General features: G+C 52.1%; 2 protein-coding genes across 2 annotated transcripts; one reads left to right on the top strand and one right to left on the bottom strand.

Annotated features, from left to right (window-relative positions):
• Positions 1–1,088: 1,088 nt before the first annotated feature.
• Positions 1,089–3,602, bottom strand: LOC100907689 (nucleoside diphosphate-linked moiety X motif 19). The gene is made up of 4 exons (XM_003737502.1): positions 3,477–3,602; positions 2,667–2,827; positions 2,062–2,573; positions 1,089–1,862 (listed from the first exon to the last, which is right to left on the bottom strand). Exons 1-4 carry the CDS (start codon positions 3,523–3,525, stop codon positions 1,349–1,351), a joined length of 1,236 nt encoding a protein of 411 aa, XP_003737550.1. The 5' UTR covers positions 3,526–3,602; the 3' UTR covers positions 1,089–1,348.
• A 6,778-nt stretch (positions 3,603–10,380) lies between these two features.
• On the top strand, positions 10,381–13,366 carry LOC100899018 (uncharacterized). Its single transcript, XM_003737526.2, has 6 exons — positions 10,381–11,665; positions 11,759–11,858; positions 12,000–12,091; positions 12,179–12,319; positions 12,401–12,541; positions 12,688–13,366. Exons 1-6 carry the CDS (start codon positions 10,520–10,522, stop codon positions 12,838–12,840), a joined length of 1,773 nt encoding a protein of 590 aa, XP_003737574.1. The 5' UTR covers positions 10,381–10,519; the 3' UTR covers positions 12,841–13,366.
• The last annotated feature ends 1,365 nt before the right edge of the window (positions 13,367–14,731 follow it).

The following is a 14,731-nucleotide window of genomic DNA, read 5'->3' as shown; positions in this document are numbered from 1 at the left end:
GGTTCTCTATCACAAATGATTTATTTTCGAAAAGCGGCGTAAACTCTGAAGACCTATCGTGACCAGAGGTAAGCCCAAGGAGCCGAGAGCCGGGAAGAACCGAACTCCGATTCCGGAACGCTTCCTCCGGAACGATTGACACCCACAACGCCTTTTCAGACCCGCGAGCTCTGATTGAAGGCTCGAAAGTGTACTGTATGAAGCAGCAATATGGAAGAGCTTCCGTCTTCGCAGCAGAAAATCTGACAGCTAAGCTCTGTTGTCCATCGAGAACCCCCAAAACCACCGAGACGCCGACTTGCAGATATCGGGTCGAAAGATAGGATCCCGTGCGTGAGCTCTGAATATAAGTAAACCTAAAACACACACTCATAGGCATTCCGAGCGGTGAGGCAAGAGAGAATCTCAATGTTCCTGGCGTCGAGTCGCCCCAGTTCCGCTACATTTCTACAGCTTCGAGCCGTTACGGCGAAGCGTCCGAGTCGAGAATACACTCGATCGTAAGGTCGAACTTGAAGTCAGAGGTAAAAAACGCTTTATTCGGACGAATGGGACCGTAGGATCTCATTCAAGAAGATTGACACGGAGCGAGCATCTGAATTTTCGGGGATCATTCCTCGTTCCCTCCTCATTCCTGTCGTTGCTATTCGAGCGAGAGGTCCTCCTCACAGTACAGTGTCGGATTCGAATGGGGAATCTCAAAGAATCATCGCATCCAATTATGCAGAGTAACTGAATGATTGCGAGGAAAATGCATTGCTCCCAGCGGCGTGGAGGAGCGACGTGGCGCCCGTTGCGGATTTCGAGAACAACGCCCTTCTCCATCATCCCATCTGCAGATTTCAATGCCCGTGTATACATTCGGCACTCATATGAGATTGATTGTTATTTTTTCGGCCGTAACCGGCGAAAATGGCATTCCCGATCGTCTGAGAGAGTGGCGGCCACTGCGGTCTCCTCTAAGTACGCCACCCATTGGTGTTCGAACGAACACCTCGGTAAAATCCCCGACTGTATCGGCATGGTCATTCCAGAAGCGTTCCGTCTCGACCTGCGACAGCCTCTCGGTTACATAGAGAGAATACTCCTCGTTCAATCAAACTTTTCATTCATAAGCAAGCGTCATCGGAGCAGGTCATCTTGGATCGAGGCATGCTCGGGGAACACGAGGAGCTCGAAGATATACATCGTCATGTTACAGAATATCATTTAAACATCATTTTCGTTCAACAAAGTCGGCATTCGACGGATATAGGGGATCGGCGTGCGAAGAACGTTGCCGACATTATCTTACCACCCCGTCTCGCGTGGCCTGAAGAAGCTCCGGCAGTCGTCCCTCCTGTCTACCTTAAATCATAGACTGGAAATTGACGTGGCTCGTACCCGCGTACGATATAGGGGAAAGCATTCCGCGCGACGGAGTGATATTACAGTGAGCACATGCGAAGGGACCCTGCACATCGATTCTATTCAGGTTGGAGCACCGACTTCTCATTTCTTCTAGAGAGAAAGGGAAATCCGGTCCTGGTCCGACGCCGAGAAGATCAGGCTCAGTAGGGTAAAGATCATCCCCTGGTAGGAGGGAAACCACGCCGTCGCTAGTGGCTCCGATCACAGGTAACCAGCGGTCAATCCCGAGCTTGTTGCGCTCTTGACAGAATTTGCTCAGTTGGCCATACGAAGACATGTTGGCTAATCTCGACATTTCGTAAACTTGAGGAGGGGCCAAGAAGACGCTCCCGTTGCTGTATTCGGCGAGGATCGCGAGCGGGCGCGTCCATCGTAATGACACAACCTCGCTCTGGTCGAGGACAACGTTTGGAGTCTGATCCAGACAAGTGGCGTAGAACATCGTGTCGTACCTGAAAGGAGATCTCATCTCATAAATGCGGACTTCGGTCGAGAAGACGGGCTGGAGAGTCCCGGAGCACATATGTTTGCACAGTGGGTTCCGGAATATCGGAGCCACTTTGGATTTAAAACCCCGCCGAAACAGACTGGGATGTGCGTGATCAATGCGCGAACGGATCGTTTCTAGATGTACCGAGCCAAGTTACGAACCTTCGATGACCCACACTGACGGGCGTGAGCCAGTCAGCCCACTCATGAAGCGCCCAAATATTCGGACAGACTTTGTTCTCGAGACACATATCGAACAGAGCCCGGGGTTCCGAACGCAGTTTCTGTCGCCAAGCGTTCTGATCGATGTCCTCCTCGAAAGCGCAACTCTTCGTTCCCGGGGACGGCGCTCTGCGGGTCAGGAGTAGCACACCTGTCTCTTCGAACATCTCGCGAATTGCGCAGATGCGAAATCCAATGTCCGCGGGTAAGAAGTCACTCAGCTTAGCGTTGTTCGAATTGTGCGTCAGAGTGATAGGATTTTCAATCATTGGCGGCCGCGGTCCTCCGATCGAGTCGACGAAGTCTCGGCGAAGCTGTCCTTCGGATACTCCGCACTTTTCGAAAACTTTGAACCAGTCCGCGGCGAAATCACTTTTCTCCGCTAGACCTCCAGGAAAAACGTAGGCGTTGGCCATGAAAGACGAGAGTTGACTCCTCTTCACCATCAGAACCTGAAACCGACGAGCCTTAGAGTTTTCCTCGAACTTGGGCTTGGGGTCCACGTCGCCGGGGGATCATGAGAATACCAATGAGTCTTAAGGTACCTTGTAGTCACACGGTTGGAACTCGCTTCCTGATTCAGTTTTCTTGATGAACTTCGTCGCACTCATCATCTCTGCGAGATTCTTACCGACCACTTCTGATACCGAAGATCTGCAAGCCAAGATGATGCTTGCTGCTTCTCTCCACGGCGGGGCATTCATTGCTGGAAGGAGTCGAAAATTGCGAAAAATGTTCCCTGGATATCAAAATCAACCAGAATTACGACGGATTTTACCACGCCGTCCGGGCATTTCCGCCAGACAGAAAATTGAAGGCTTCGGAAATCCTGAGGGATGCGCTCTAGGACTGATTCATTGATGCTGAATTCATGACAAGGGGCAGAGGAACGACTCGTACAGCGCTCCGGTGGACATTGTACTTTGGAGCGATGGATCGAGAAGTAATCTCGCGTGAGAGGATGAGGGCCAACCTCCGAGGTCACGCGAATAACCGTCTCTTAATTAATTTGTACAATAGAGCACCTCAATCGACGGGAGGTCGCTTCTCGAACTCCGCCGAGCATCCAAGAAGGTTTGCGGCTGCATCAGTCCCCGTTCCAATCCCCGGTTCGACTCGGAGCAATTTCTGATGACTCGGAAGCTCGTTTCGGAATAGCTCCGCCATTCTATTATTCTCGACAAAGGTGGCTCTTCATGTATCGTGGGTGTAGATTCGGTCAGTCCCAGACTGGGCTCTCGGCTCATGGACGTCCAGATGGATCAAGTACACCACCGGGATCAGGGTACAATAAGCGAACTTCTCCCCGCACTCCGTTCTCGCATCGCCCGAATCTGATTCTCGCGAATACTCACCCGCCTTAGCGGCGGCCGTAGTCATCAGTCGACTGGCTCGAAGCGCCATCCTTGCCCCGGCCGAAGCTGTCGACTCTGCCACAGGCGGAGTCTGGCAGAATACTGCCCGAACGTTCGAAAAAAGACCCGCTGCTAGTTTATCAGCTGAGTTTCGAGTTTCGATGCAGACTACCTTCTCGTCGAGCGGATGGATGCATTATCGGTGGTGCCATCTGGCTTCGTAATCGCAGCCAGCGCTCGCTGCTTTGAGAAATCCCCAAGGATAGAGACGCTCCTAGCCCATGAGAGCTTTCGTCGGTCCATCGTGAGCCGCAACGGATCCCCATCAAGACGTTGCGGAGTTCGGAATCTACATCAGTTGTACTCTGGTTCTCGCTCGGTCTCCCATTCTCATGGATTGAGACAACTCCGCAGACCCCAATCATTTCCTATGGCATGCGTTTGTTCACCCAGCTCGTCTCGAGCTGCCTTCCCAGAGCTTATGGGAACCAGGAGGTTCGGAATCGAGCCACGCATGGGGTAGTCGAGGCGATCCCTTCATGAAGGGACCATGCCTCAGCCCCAATGACTTCGATTTTCTCTTTGGTAGCCGCCACATCGATGAGTTGAGACTTCGTATAGAGGCCACGAGTGTTCTGCTACAACCGAACGGGCTCCGACCGGGGGAAAACAAGATCATAAAGGTCCCTCATAAAGGTGGCTTTGTGTACCTCCACCAAGGCGCTCATGACGGGGAAAAGGTTTCCTCCCGGACCATCGGACGAAAGCTCGAGACTGGGATGTCACAGATCCAAGCGAGCGTTTTCGATCTACTCGATCGACGATAGTATCGAGGAATGCTCCCTTGAGACACCCCTTAGAGCCGTCTTCAAGGTCGCCCAGATGCAAGCGGGACCAAAGCTCTCTAAGCGAGAAGATCATCGGTACCCATCACTTTCAGCTCTCGGAGATCACACTCACGCAGGAGCGCTTGGAAACAGAGTTTCTCGCAGAATCGCCGAGGTCCCGGGACGGGGCGATGGGAAGTGCTCGCATGGCTCCCGCCGCAGAAGCCCGGCTTTTCTTTCACCCCGACCCATTTCGTGCGCCCCGATCTCTGAGCTTTGAAAGACGCCGAGACGGCTCAGAATATTCGACCAGAGCCTCGCGGGGAATGAAGCCGGGGAGGCACGACGATTCTGGCAACACTTACGGTTTCTCCAACTCCAATAGAGGGGCTTCCGACTCGCGGGATGAAGGGCTGTGGCGCGGCGTACCTGGGAGGGTGCCAAAGGTCTCGAAGAACGCCCCGCCGCTTCGTTTTCACGGAGGGTTGTTCGATTCCGAGACTAGATCTGAGCTTCGCGAACGAGAGAAAACGATCCAGTAACCCTCCCGAAGGGATCGTAGAGTTGTGCGGCTCACCCGATGAGCTACCTCTTGAGTCAAGGATGTTTGATCATAAATCCGGGTAAACTTGAGATCATCGCTGGAGGGAAACCACACCACCAGATTGACTAAACCCTTCTGAATGCTCCTTGAGTGAGATGAATAGCACAGATTTCCGTCGTGGCAGCACTTGTCAAATACTTGCCAACCTTGTGGTGAACAAATTTTCATCGCAAATATTCACACGCCGAGCTTCTGCTGATTTGGGTTTCGGGATTCTATGCGAAGAGTAGTCATCGAGGAGCTCTTCGCTGAAGACAATTTATATGCTCTCGTCGGTTTGGCGGAATCATGGACCGTGTTCTCCAGTGAATGAGACTCGCCAAGAGTGCATCTAGTCTGTCTCTTCTGATACCGCTGAAGTCAACGGGAGAATGAAGTCTTCCAAGCACCGGCGTATAAAACTTCGCGAATCACGGTGAGCCGTAAGAGCGATGAGAACTCTACGGATACGAGCACTCAGTCTGGAATGCGTGCCGCATAGAGTTGGGAAACTTATATTTGAGAGAAGCGCAGCTAACGATTGACGTCAGTCGGGCGGAATATTCTCAGCGCTCATTCGTTGGCTCGCCCGTAGTCTTCGTCCAGTAACGAAATTACGGATTTTCCTCGAAGGGATCCTCAGCCCTTTCGAGTGGTGACGTATACCGCGCCAGGTCCGGCAGCGGTGACCGGCAAGCTCACGAACAACAAGACAGAAACAAATAACGGTACGACGTTTTGTTCAGCATCTTTCTCTGAGGTTGCACGAGCCAAACCGGATCACGAACCAGAAAGAACATTCTCAGTTCCGAACCATTTCTGCCGAGATTCGTGCTTCTACGGGAACCGTCGGCGGATTCAATCTCATACGGTCGGAGATTTCTGGATCGATTCGAAATGAAAAGAAATTGCACACCCTTCTTGTGCCGAAATCGAGTTGACTGATGGGGAGAGCCGAGTAAGCGTGAACAAGAAAACGGCAGTCCACCAGCATCGGTATAACATTCGACCCATTTTTCTGTCGGAACGAGGTTCACTGACTTTCCGCGATATCTACAAGAGTAGTTATTCCCGATGACTGGTTTTGTGTGCCCCGCGAAAAAACACTTGTTTGTTTTTTCTCTCGTGATCGTATGAGGCTGAGCAATTGAATGGAAGAAATTTGCCTATCGATCTACTGCGGAGCCGGCGTCCCCGCCAGGCTCGCTTCTCCTCGATATGTCGCGGCTAGGATCATATCACTCGGAATTTGATCAGTGGTCTCAGAAAAATGAGCATCCTACCTATCGCGGCCTGCTCCTTCCGATTTCGTATGGGGAATGTTTTCGAGGGAGCGATATCTACGGAAGCAGCTCGGGCCTTTACTCACGGTGTCTAATCTTGGGGTTTTCAGGGGCCATTTCTGACATTGGTCGAATGGTGAGCGCCTCTGACGGCCAGAAAATTCCTCACACGGCGCGGAGCACGGAAGATCGACGGAGACAGGAACGAATGATCCTAGAAACGCTGACTCCACTTGCTCACTGTCAGATCTATGAGTGTGATGTGGGGAGCTCGGAATACGATTGAGAGTTCACTGCGGAGCACTCTTCTTGAGGATCCTCCAAGTGTTCACTTTCTTGGAGAAGCGCAACCGAGGGGGCGACTCGTACACTTGAAGACCGTACTGAGGCGCTGAACGGGACTCTTCGTCTGACCGGTGGTTCAGCGGTTCATCTGCCTAGCTCGCTTGGCCGAAGACGGCACGGAGCGACCCGTTTTGAGACGGTGGTGCGTGAGGGAGGAGGAAAGCAGCAAGCTTCGAGGCAAGGGCTGCTTCAGCTAAGCGATGGATCCCCATGGAAGTTCTCAGCCGCCATGAGCGATGGCGGCGAGACACGCTCAGAGCAACGCAATCTCATCGGGGGTTCCGGCGAGGTGACCCGAGACACCTTAATCTCCCCACACCCGAGGTCTTCCGCGTCAGCGATCTCTGCGACAAGCTTGAGCTCACTATCAAGGAGGAACTCGAAGGGAGCTTCGTGCTCACTGTCTGAGTGTCGTGAAAGGATCGTCCTCTCCTCCTGAGGGCGAATTTCGGAAATATCTCACGCTTGAAATCAGGAGCTCGGAGCGGTCGGGCCGTGACAGGGGTTACGGCTTTTCCGCGGCTATGGAAATAGGAATTCTCCGACGGGGTGCTACATGAACCACTGAGACTGTGACGATTTCTCCGCTCGCTTCATGGGTCACTTCATGCTGTCTCTCTATTCGAGAAGCTTCGCGGGTGGATCCTGGACTCCGCGAAAAGTCGTTTCGAGAGCGGTGCACATGGCTTCAATCGCCTGCTAACGATTCTTTCGAAGCACCCAGCTCTCAGAACTCCCGAATTTCGGAGCCTCGACCTGGGCAATGATTATTATTCATCATTGTTGTAGGAATCGGGACCGCAGATTTACTCAGAAGAGCCAGGACTCAGCTCTGATTTCCAACGGATCGATCTAAACTATCAGAGTGATGTGAGCTCCAGGTTCTCGGCTGCCAACCACATGGTCAGAGAAAAATGGGCAAATCATGGGGAATCCTTTGTTACCCCAAAGACTAAGTCGCGTCGGAAGAAATTCGACGGCTCGAAACGACGCCAGGTATACTACATATTCCCAACCCACCAGTCGGACGTGCTTGGAGCGAGTTTCCGATACTAACAGGTACTGATAAAAAAAATACTCCGATTAAAACGCCCGATCGCGGGCATCATTGGGCCGATCAGATCGACGGCGGCAGTCGGTTGGTTCGGAGACTCCGGCTTTCCGAAGACGCTGCATTGTCTTTCTAAAGCATTTCAGCTCGGGAGTCTGCGGAAACGCGTTTTGGGGGGGGGGAATAACACAGAATTCGTAATTTACGACACAGTCGAACTTCAGAAGTACATGGTCTGTCTGAACTTACGTCAAGCTAGTACTGGCGCCACCCTCTCCTGTCCGATCTCCTGAGTTGGTAGATTCAAGTGTGGGCTTACTGGAATGCAGGTTCACGGTCGAGGACGGTGTTCGTTTCCCTTTATTGAGCAGGCCGTGACCAACTCCCGGGAAAGGCATCCCGATCGCTCTCCGAAGATTATAGACATCGTAGATAACGCTCTCGTTCCACACCGCATCGAGTTAGGAGACGATGAAAAGCAAGTTGTTCACGTGAGTTATTTTCAGGAAAAAGGAAGACTGAATTGTAGCTTGCTGCTATGTGAGACGAATCGAACGACTTCTGGATAAGACCATTACCTGCCGGGCGACAGACAAACATACCGTGTCTTCGCCGCCGGGACCCTAGAGAAGCATTTCCCAGCTTCTCGGAGGACCCTGCCTCGATTGACGTCCCGACGTCTCTCAACTGACGTCAGTTTGTCGCGCACCAATTAGTGACGTAAGTCAAGGTTAAACAGTATATGTATGAACCGTACAGTGTAGAACGGAGCTACGGACAGCACTCGGGGGTTAAAAAAAGTGTGATCAAATTTGTGAGAATCGAACTTGATTGCTTTCATCAAAATATCAGCTTACCGAAAAGAGGGAGGATATTCGGCCCCCTCCAACGGGTTGCTTTGGCTCTTGGGAGCAGATGCTGAGGACCTTAGCCAAGTGAAAACGGAGAGTGAATGAGCTGAGATAGAATCAGAATGGAGATGAATAATGGAGGCTCAGACATCAGGTCCTCCCTATGCACCAACGCGCCGACCTCGGCCTTTATGCAGACATTTGCCCGAGTTCCACCGATTTTCGATCGATGCTTCGCCGCGAATAGTCCTCGGAGGCTGCAAGGATTTCAGCGGAACTCCTCCTTGATTCTTGCCATCTTGCTCCGTCTTTTGGAGACGGTACCAATTCGGATCTCCCTCTTCGCTGTTCAGGTGGGTCGGCGATCGTGTTACGTGCTTCCGAGATTAAACCTCACCGATTCACAGATAATCACAGATTCGACAGTCTACGCGAGATGAGGGGTCTCAACGAATTTCTGCTGGACATGGTCCGCTCCCACGACAACACTGGGTGCATTTCCTCCTTCCATCGTGACGGAGAATCACTTTTCTTTCCAGTACTTTACAACCGAGTGTTTCCTTGCGCTTCGGAGCTCCGATGGTACAAGAATCGCGAGAGCCCGCTCCCATCTCTAAGATGACTCATTCCTCTGACATTCGTGGCCAATGTCTTCCACCAAACGGAGAAGAATTCGATAGCTTTGTCGGGTATTCGTGACGACACACGATGCGTGGCCGGAAAGGGTCCCGTCTAATTTAAGCTCCGCGTCGTTTGTGTTCCCTAGCAGCTTTAGTAATGCTCGCAGGTGGCTTAGCCGATATCAGCTTTCATCGGAGTGACAATCGAATCTCAAACGTAGAATCATAGGAATGGCTCTCGACAGGGTCTTGCTTCCACAATTCTTCCGGAAGACTTTGATATTATGCATCCGGGATCTTTCCCTCCTTCGGAATCACTGGCTTCGGGAAGATCCGGAACAGAATCCGAAGACTATCGACTGCTGAAGACGCTGATGGAACGAGTTTTCCGGAACCTGTCACAGAAGTCGAGGCTGACTCCACGATTCGGAGGCTCGTCCATACCCTCTTGTAAACTTTGAACATTCCAGACTCACTCTTCAGCTCTTCAGCATACCCGCGCTGGTCACTCTCGGAAACTACGCAGGAACTGGTGGGCCCGTCGGTTATCGGATCCCCCTCTTTTCCTGAGACGGTTGCCGGAGAGGCTTCGGGGCTTCGGACGCCGAATCGGACTACCCGAGTCATCGAGCTCCGGGTCCTCCGGTGCGGCACGGATGGTCCAACTAAAGGACAGTTTCCCCATGCATATCGTGGGATGGCATACTGCATATGTTCCGAAGTCAGGATCTCCGCCTATGGATCAGATTTCCGGCATTCAAAAGGCCAATCGACTCAGAAGTATTCCCTAAGGGTTCGAGGCTGAGATAGCCTCGGAATATTCACAGTCTGGGGAACCATGAGCGATGAGGGAAAATTAGCAGAATCCGCAAATCACACAGACTGCTTCGGCAGCACCTCCGTTCGACGGTGCGAAGGAATCACCCAAAGTGAGAGATCATGACTGCCTCAAAGTAGGCCGTCGCTCGTTTGCCATTGTTTTAGATTCCGCCTGACAAACAGACGTCTCCGCCGAATGAGAATACGACGGTCTGATGCGACCGTAGGCGCAGTGTTTGCTTTCGGGAAGTTCTTCTCGAGACTCAGAAAACATCAGCTCAGTATTTCCTTCTCCTACGAGTCCGCCTCTCGCGACGAAGCGCGAGACAGAATAGCAGTCTTTAAGCAGAAGAGCAGCTCCGTAGAATGAAAGTCGAGTAACGATGTCAACGTCACCTAGCGCTGTGCGTGCCTTTGCTCTTAGTCTTGCAGCAGAGACTATCGGTTTAACGGCGTGCCCCTTTCCCCTTCCGTAGACTAGGCGCATTGTTTAGGAGACTATCTTGCCGCGGTCACTCCCACAAGTCGTTGAGCTCTGAATTGAAAGAGTACGTGTCTAAACGGTCAACGCTCGCGAGTTCCGATTCGCGGTCAGGAGCGAGTGACAGATATTCGAAGTGTTCTTCTCAGAGACAGTGCTTCTCATCCGAGACCCGCAGTGAGCATGGGAATTTTCGACTTGGAAGATTGGAGATCCCTCTGGAATCTGAACAAGCCGCCCAAATCCTTCCGAAGTCAGTACAGTAACTTCTCCGTGAACTCGACGCTGAATCGGAGCTATGGCGACCTTTCCACAAGTCAGCGGAGATACATGGCCAGGAAGAACAACGATGAAGTCGATGCGCGTTCCTTCCTATCCTTGGAACGACAACTTTCGAAAGCAAGTGGAAAACGCGGCGGATCCCTTCCGCCCCCATCCGGTCGACGGGCTCTGAGTGCCGCCAATACACGAGTCCACAACGCCAACGGAATGGTGGAGCCGACTCGGCAGCCGGAAAATTTCCGAACGGCACCCACCACGAATGAACTGCCTGCGAAGCCACCACTGAATGACAGCGATAGCTCTCCGGAATCGAAGGGCTCCGCGAGGGTGAGCAGGCAGAATCAACCGGTACTCCAGCGTCCGACCAGCAAGATCGCTTTGAGTGGTGATTCGTCGTGGATAAAACCGCGGAAGGATCTGGACTCCTCCTTCGAGCTCGTCGACAACGACAAGAACGATCTTGGAGCGCAACGGCAAAATCATCTTGCGAAAGAACCAGTGAAGAATTGGGAAAAACAATTGAATCGCAAGTCCAACGAGAATCTGGGCAATCGGTACGGGAATGCGGCACGATCCAGTGCACGGAACTTGTTGGCCGACGAGTCCGACGAGCAACCTACGACGTTCATCGAGGCTCGTCGTAAATTCCAGCAGCTCGCTCAAGCCAGTCATGAACGACACGCTCAAGCGTACAGCGAGCCGTTGCGTGTGAAATTCAATTCCCAGCAGAACATACCGAGCGGCGACAGAGCGCAAATGAAACAATATCAATCGGCGGCGGGCTTGGACGTCTATGATTACCCGAGAAAAAACGCGGACATCCAGAAACGCGACAGTCTCTACAACAGAGCCAACAGCTCGGGTCTTCCGGAGCCTGTGCGTAGCAGCAGTTCGTACGACGCCAGACCCGCGCGAGTCGAGCCGGCGAGCCTTCCAGCCGCCCGTCGCAACATCGCTCTGCTCGGACTGAGCTCCGATAAGTCCGAAACCGAGGTGGCTGACGCGGTCGTGACATCGACACCTCGCTCTTCGACGAGGAAATCCAAGGTCAGTTCGGCTGGAGACGACTCGACTTTTTCGGAGACGATTCGTTCTCATTCAGCGACGACCGGAAGATTTTCACGTGCTTCGAGATTTCAGTCGCGCGAAAATCTCCTCGATCCTGACTGGGATACGCTAGATATCGTCTTGAAAAGATCCAAGAAGAGATCCGAAGAACTCGGTTTCGTGATTCGCGGAGGTGAGGTAAATCAGAGTTTGTACGAGATCAGGGGCCGAGCAGACACATTGGTTTTGCCAGCCCGAGGATTGTCCGAGTCGACAGCCTCTGAACTTGGCTGAGAGTTCGCCTTTCTCAACAAATCCCTTGGCATGATTCTAGGACTCGGCGAAGAAGTTCGGTCCGGGGATGCTCAGATATACGTGTCACAGATCATTCCTGGAGAACTCGCGGCTCTCGATGGAAAGCTCCGGGTGAGTTAAGTCCTGGTTTATAGAAGGTTTCGATATGGATCGGAGAAGCGCGAAAAGAATTATAGCATATCGAAATTCCGACAACAGGTTGGAGATATTATCGTTGCTGTTAATGGACACGACATGAGATCCATGTCGCACAAGGCAGCCACCCGTTTGCTGAATTTATCCGGAAGCATGGTTCGACTGACGGTGAAACGATTCGTCGGCAAAATTCACATCATGCAGGTAAATAGTTCAACTTTCACAAATCCACCCTCCCTCACGTAAACAACCGGAGAATTTTCTCGAACAGCTATACGCTTCCAGCTGGTTCTCGAAAAGAACGGGCAACCGCTAGGTCTCACTGTGACGGGGGGTGTCGGCAATGAAGTCCCCGGTGGAGGTACCGCAATCTACGTCAAGAACATCAATCCGAACGGCGTAGCATATCGCGTCGGGGGGATCGAGGTTCGTGAATAGAAATAATATGTTGCGGATAACGGAGAACGACATTGTTCGTCCCCAATCGATGTCGGACTCTGAGGGGGACGATCCTCTGAAGGCTGATTGATGCCGATTAGAGCTCCGATCGATTTTAATGAAACTCGTTGCAGGTCGGCGATCAGATACAAAAAGTTAATAACACCGTCTTGACGGACGCTTCTCATCATTTCGCCACGGAGTGCCTGCGGAACGCGGAAGATCCCGTAGCTCTCGTCATAGCCAAAACCGGCAGAATAAATCCCATGCTATTCATTGAGCAATGAACTTCGGACAGAATTTGCCTGGGTCGCGCAGCAAACGCTCATCTGCGCATAACGGCGAGCTGAGTCAGCAAACGTAACTGGATCGTTCGGTCGAAGATGGCGCTGACTGAGAATGCTCGTCGGCTCAGAGGGCCATTCCATACTGTTATTCGCTTTTCGGAATCGAGAGGAAGATCCCTATACACTAGAGAGATCGGAGTGTCCCATAAATCATGAGATTCGGGCGCCAACTCTCGTATAAGAATATTTCTAAAATTCATGCGAGCTCAGACCGTCCTCGGCCTCTTCAGCCCAGGAGGCTGTGATGGGAAAGCCTCATTATCATTATTTCTCATTATCGCTTCTATAATGGCCGAAAGCTCCCGAGCCCCCCGGGGGGATAATTTCATGACTCGAGGATTCGAGTAGAGAGCGACACCCCGATATTCTTCATTGATTCTGGAAGGTCCATCGCTATCCGAGGTGTGCATGGACTAGATCAGGAGACCGTCGGAAATATTCGGCTCATGAGGAAGGTATGCGTTGATCACTGCCGGGGGATCTTCCGTCAAGGTTCAGCTCTCGATGTGGGAGACGTCGGGAGAGTCTACCACTGTTCTAATAAACATAACTCACTATTCAAACTCCAGACGTTCCCTCAATCGCTAGCTATGATGAAACCGTGATTCGACCGGGGAACAATCAACAACATTTTCATTCATCGCTCCCGATGGAAATCATCGCGTCGCTTCGGGGAGTCCTAGCTAGTTTTAATTCTAAGTACAGGCGAAACCCTCTTCAGACACTTATTCATACGAGCAAAAGTCACGCGACTCGACACGATCCTTGTCAACGCGCCCCGTGAGCTCAATGTCTTCAGCATGATCTTGACGTTCGCAGGCGGCCCCATTCGGCATGCACGACTGATCAGCTTAAGGCAGCGTGTCCCAAACGTTTGAACCCCGCGACCCACCTGTCCACAGCACTTGGGATCTCGCCCCACCGGCTCTTGAGGTGTATCTTCATCTCAATGCGGTGATCTAAAGATACAGAACTCATTTCAAACTGGCGGCATCAGCTGATGAAGAGCTGAGCGGGAGAAACTTTGGCGCAGGCAGACCCGTGCATTCGGCGGAGCTCCTGTCGCTCGTGAGTTGACGTTGGTGACAATTTCTGTGATTCTCGGTTCATTATTGTACGCCGACCTCCATCACTTGAAAACTCCATCCCTCACCTGACCCCTCGAGCTAACTGAGCGAATTATGTCCCCCTGGATCAAATCCGAGGCGAGGAAGAATCGATCAAGATGTCTTCCTCTGTGCTACACGGCTCTGGCACACATGTGTGAAAAAATCGAATCGACCATGACAGTGATCTTCGATATATGCGAGATCCATACAAATGCTTTCAATGGAGGCAAAATTGTGATATCATCGCTATTCGGAGTCTCCGGCTCAACGACTCCTATGAGCTTACAGCATGCAGCGTGTGCGGAGCTGTGCGATCCGCGGCGTATGATTCCTTGGAAGCGTTGGAGGGCAAACGCGGGAAACTTCCCGGGATGTCGTCTCGTGGACGAAGAGCCTCAGAATAATCGGCGTCCCACAATAGGAGAGATGCGACCTGGCATGGGGTCCGCGAGGCTCGCGAGGGAGTCCTCACGATCATTTTTCCTATTCCCCATAGTCCGGAAGAATTTCATGGTTCGAATATCATAGAATGGTTGATTCGTCGTGCCTCCTCTACGATATTATCCCTGCGCGATCTCCCTAAATCGAGCTCCCCTCAGCTTGATCATGACGGGACTGAAAGAGAATCGTGATAGCTACGGAACGGGCATATCAGTTTTCTCTCTCAGAGCTCTCAGTCCAACAACCTGTGCGTTGGTAGTAAAGGCCCTGCTTCTTTATAG

This window comes from Galendromus occidentalis, unplaced genomic scaffold, assembly GCF_000255335.2.
Source record: "Galendromus occidentalis unplaced genomic scaffold, Mocc_1.1 scf7180000075563, whole genome shotgun sequence".
NCBI classification, from domain to species: domain Eukaryota; kingdom Metazoa; phylum Arthropoda; class Arachnida; order Mesostigmata; family Phytoseiidae; genus Galendromus; species Galendromus occidentalis.
The sequence above is the reverse complement of the archived record's forward strand: the minus strand, read 5'-3'. Positions and strand labels throughout refer to the sequence as shown.

What these genes read in the sequence shown, in the direction of transcription:
- LOC100899018 (XM_003737526.2), top strand. Translation starts at nt 10,520, where the DNA reads ATGGGAATTTTCGACTTGGAAGATTGGAGATCCCTCTGGAATCTGAAC. An exon ending in CGGTTTCGTGATTCGCGGAG is followed by an intron (nt 11,859 to 11,999) that starts GTGAGGTAAATC and finishes GCATGATTCTAG; the next exon opens with GACTCGGCGAAGAAGTTCGG. An exon ending in GCAAAATTCACATCATGCAG is followed by an intron (nt 12,320 to 12,400) that starts GTAAATAGTTCA and finishes ATACGCTTCCAG; the next exon opens with CTGGTTCTCGAAAAGAACGG.
- LOC100907689 (XM_003737502.1), bottom strand. Translation starts at nt 3,525, where the DNA reads ATGGCGCTTCGAGCCAGTCGACTGATGACTACGGCCGCCGCTAAGGCG. An exon ending in TACGGCCGCCGCTAAGGCGG is followed by an intron (nt 2,828 to 3,476) that starts GTGAGTATTCGC and finishes GACTCCTTCCAG; the next exon opens with CAATGAATGCCCCGCCGTGG. An exon ending in GTCAGTGTGGGTCATCGAAG is followed by an intron (nt 1,863 to 2,061) that starts GTTCGTAACTTG and finishes ATCTCCTTTCAG; the next exon opens with GTACGACACGATGTTCTACG.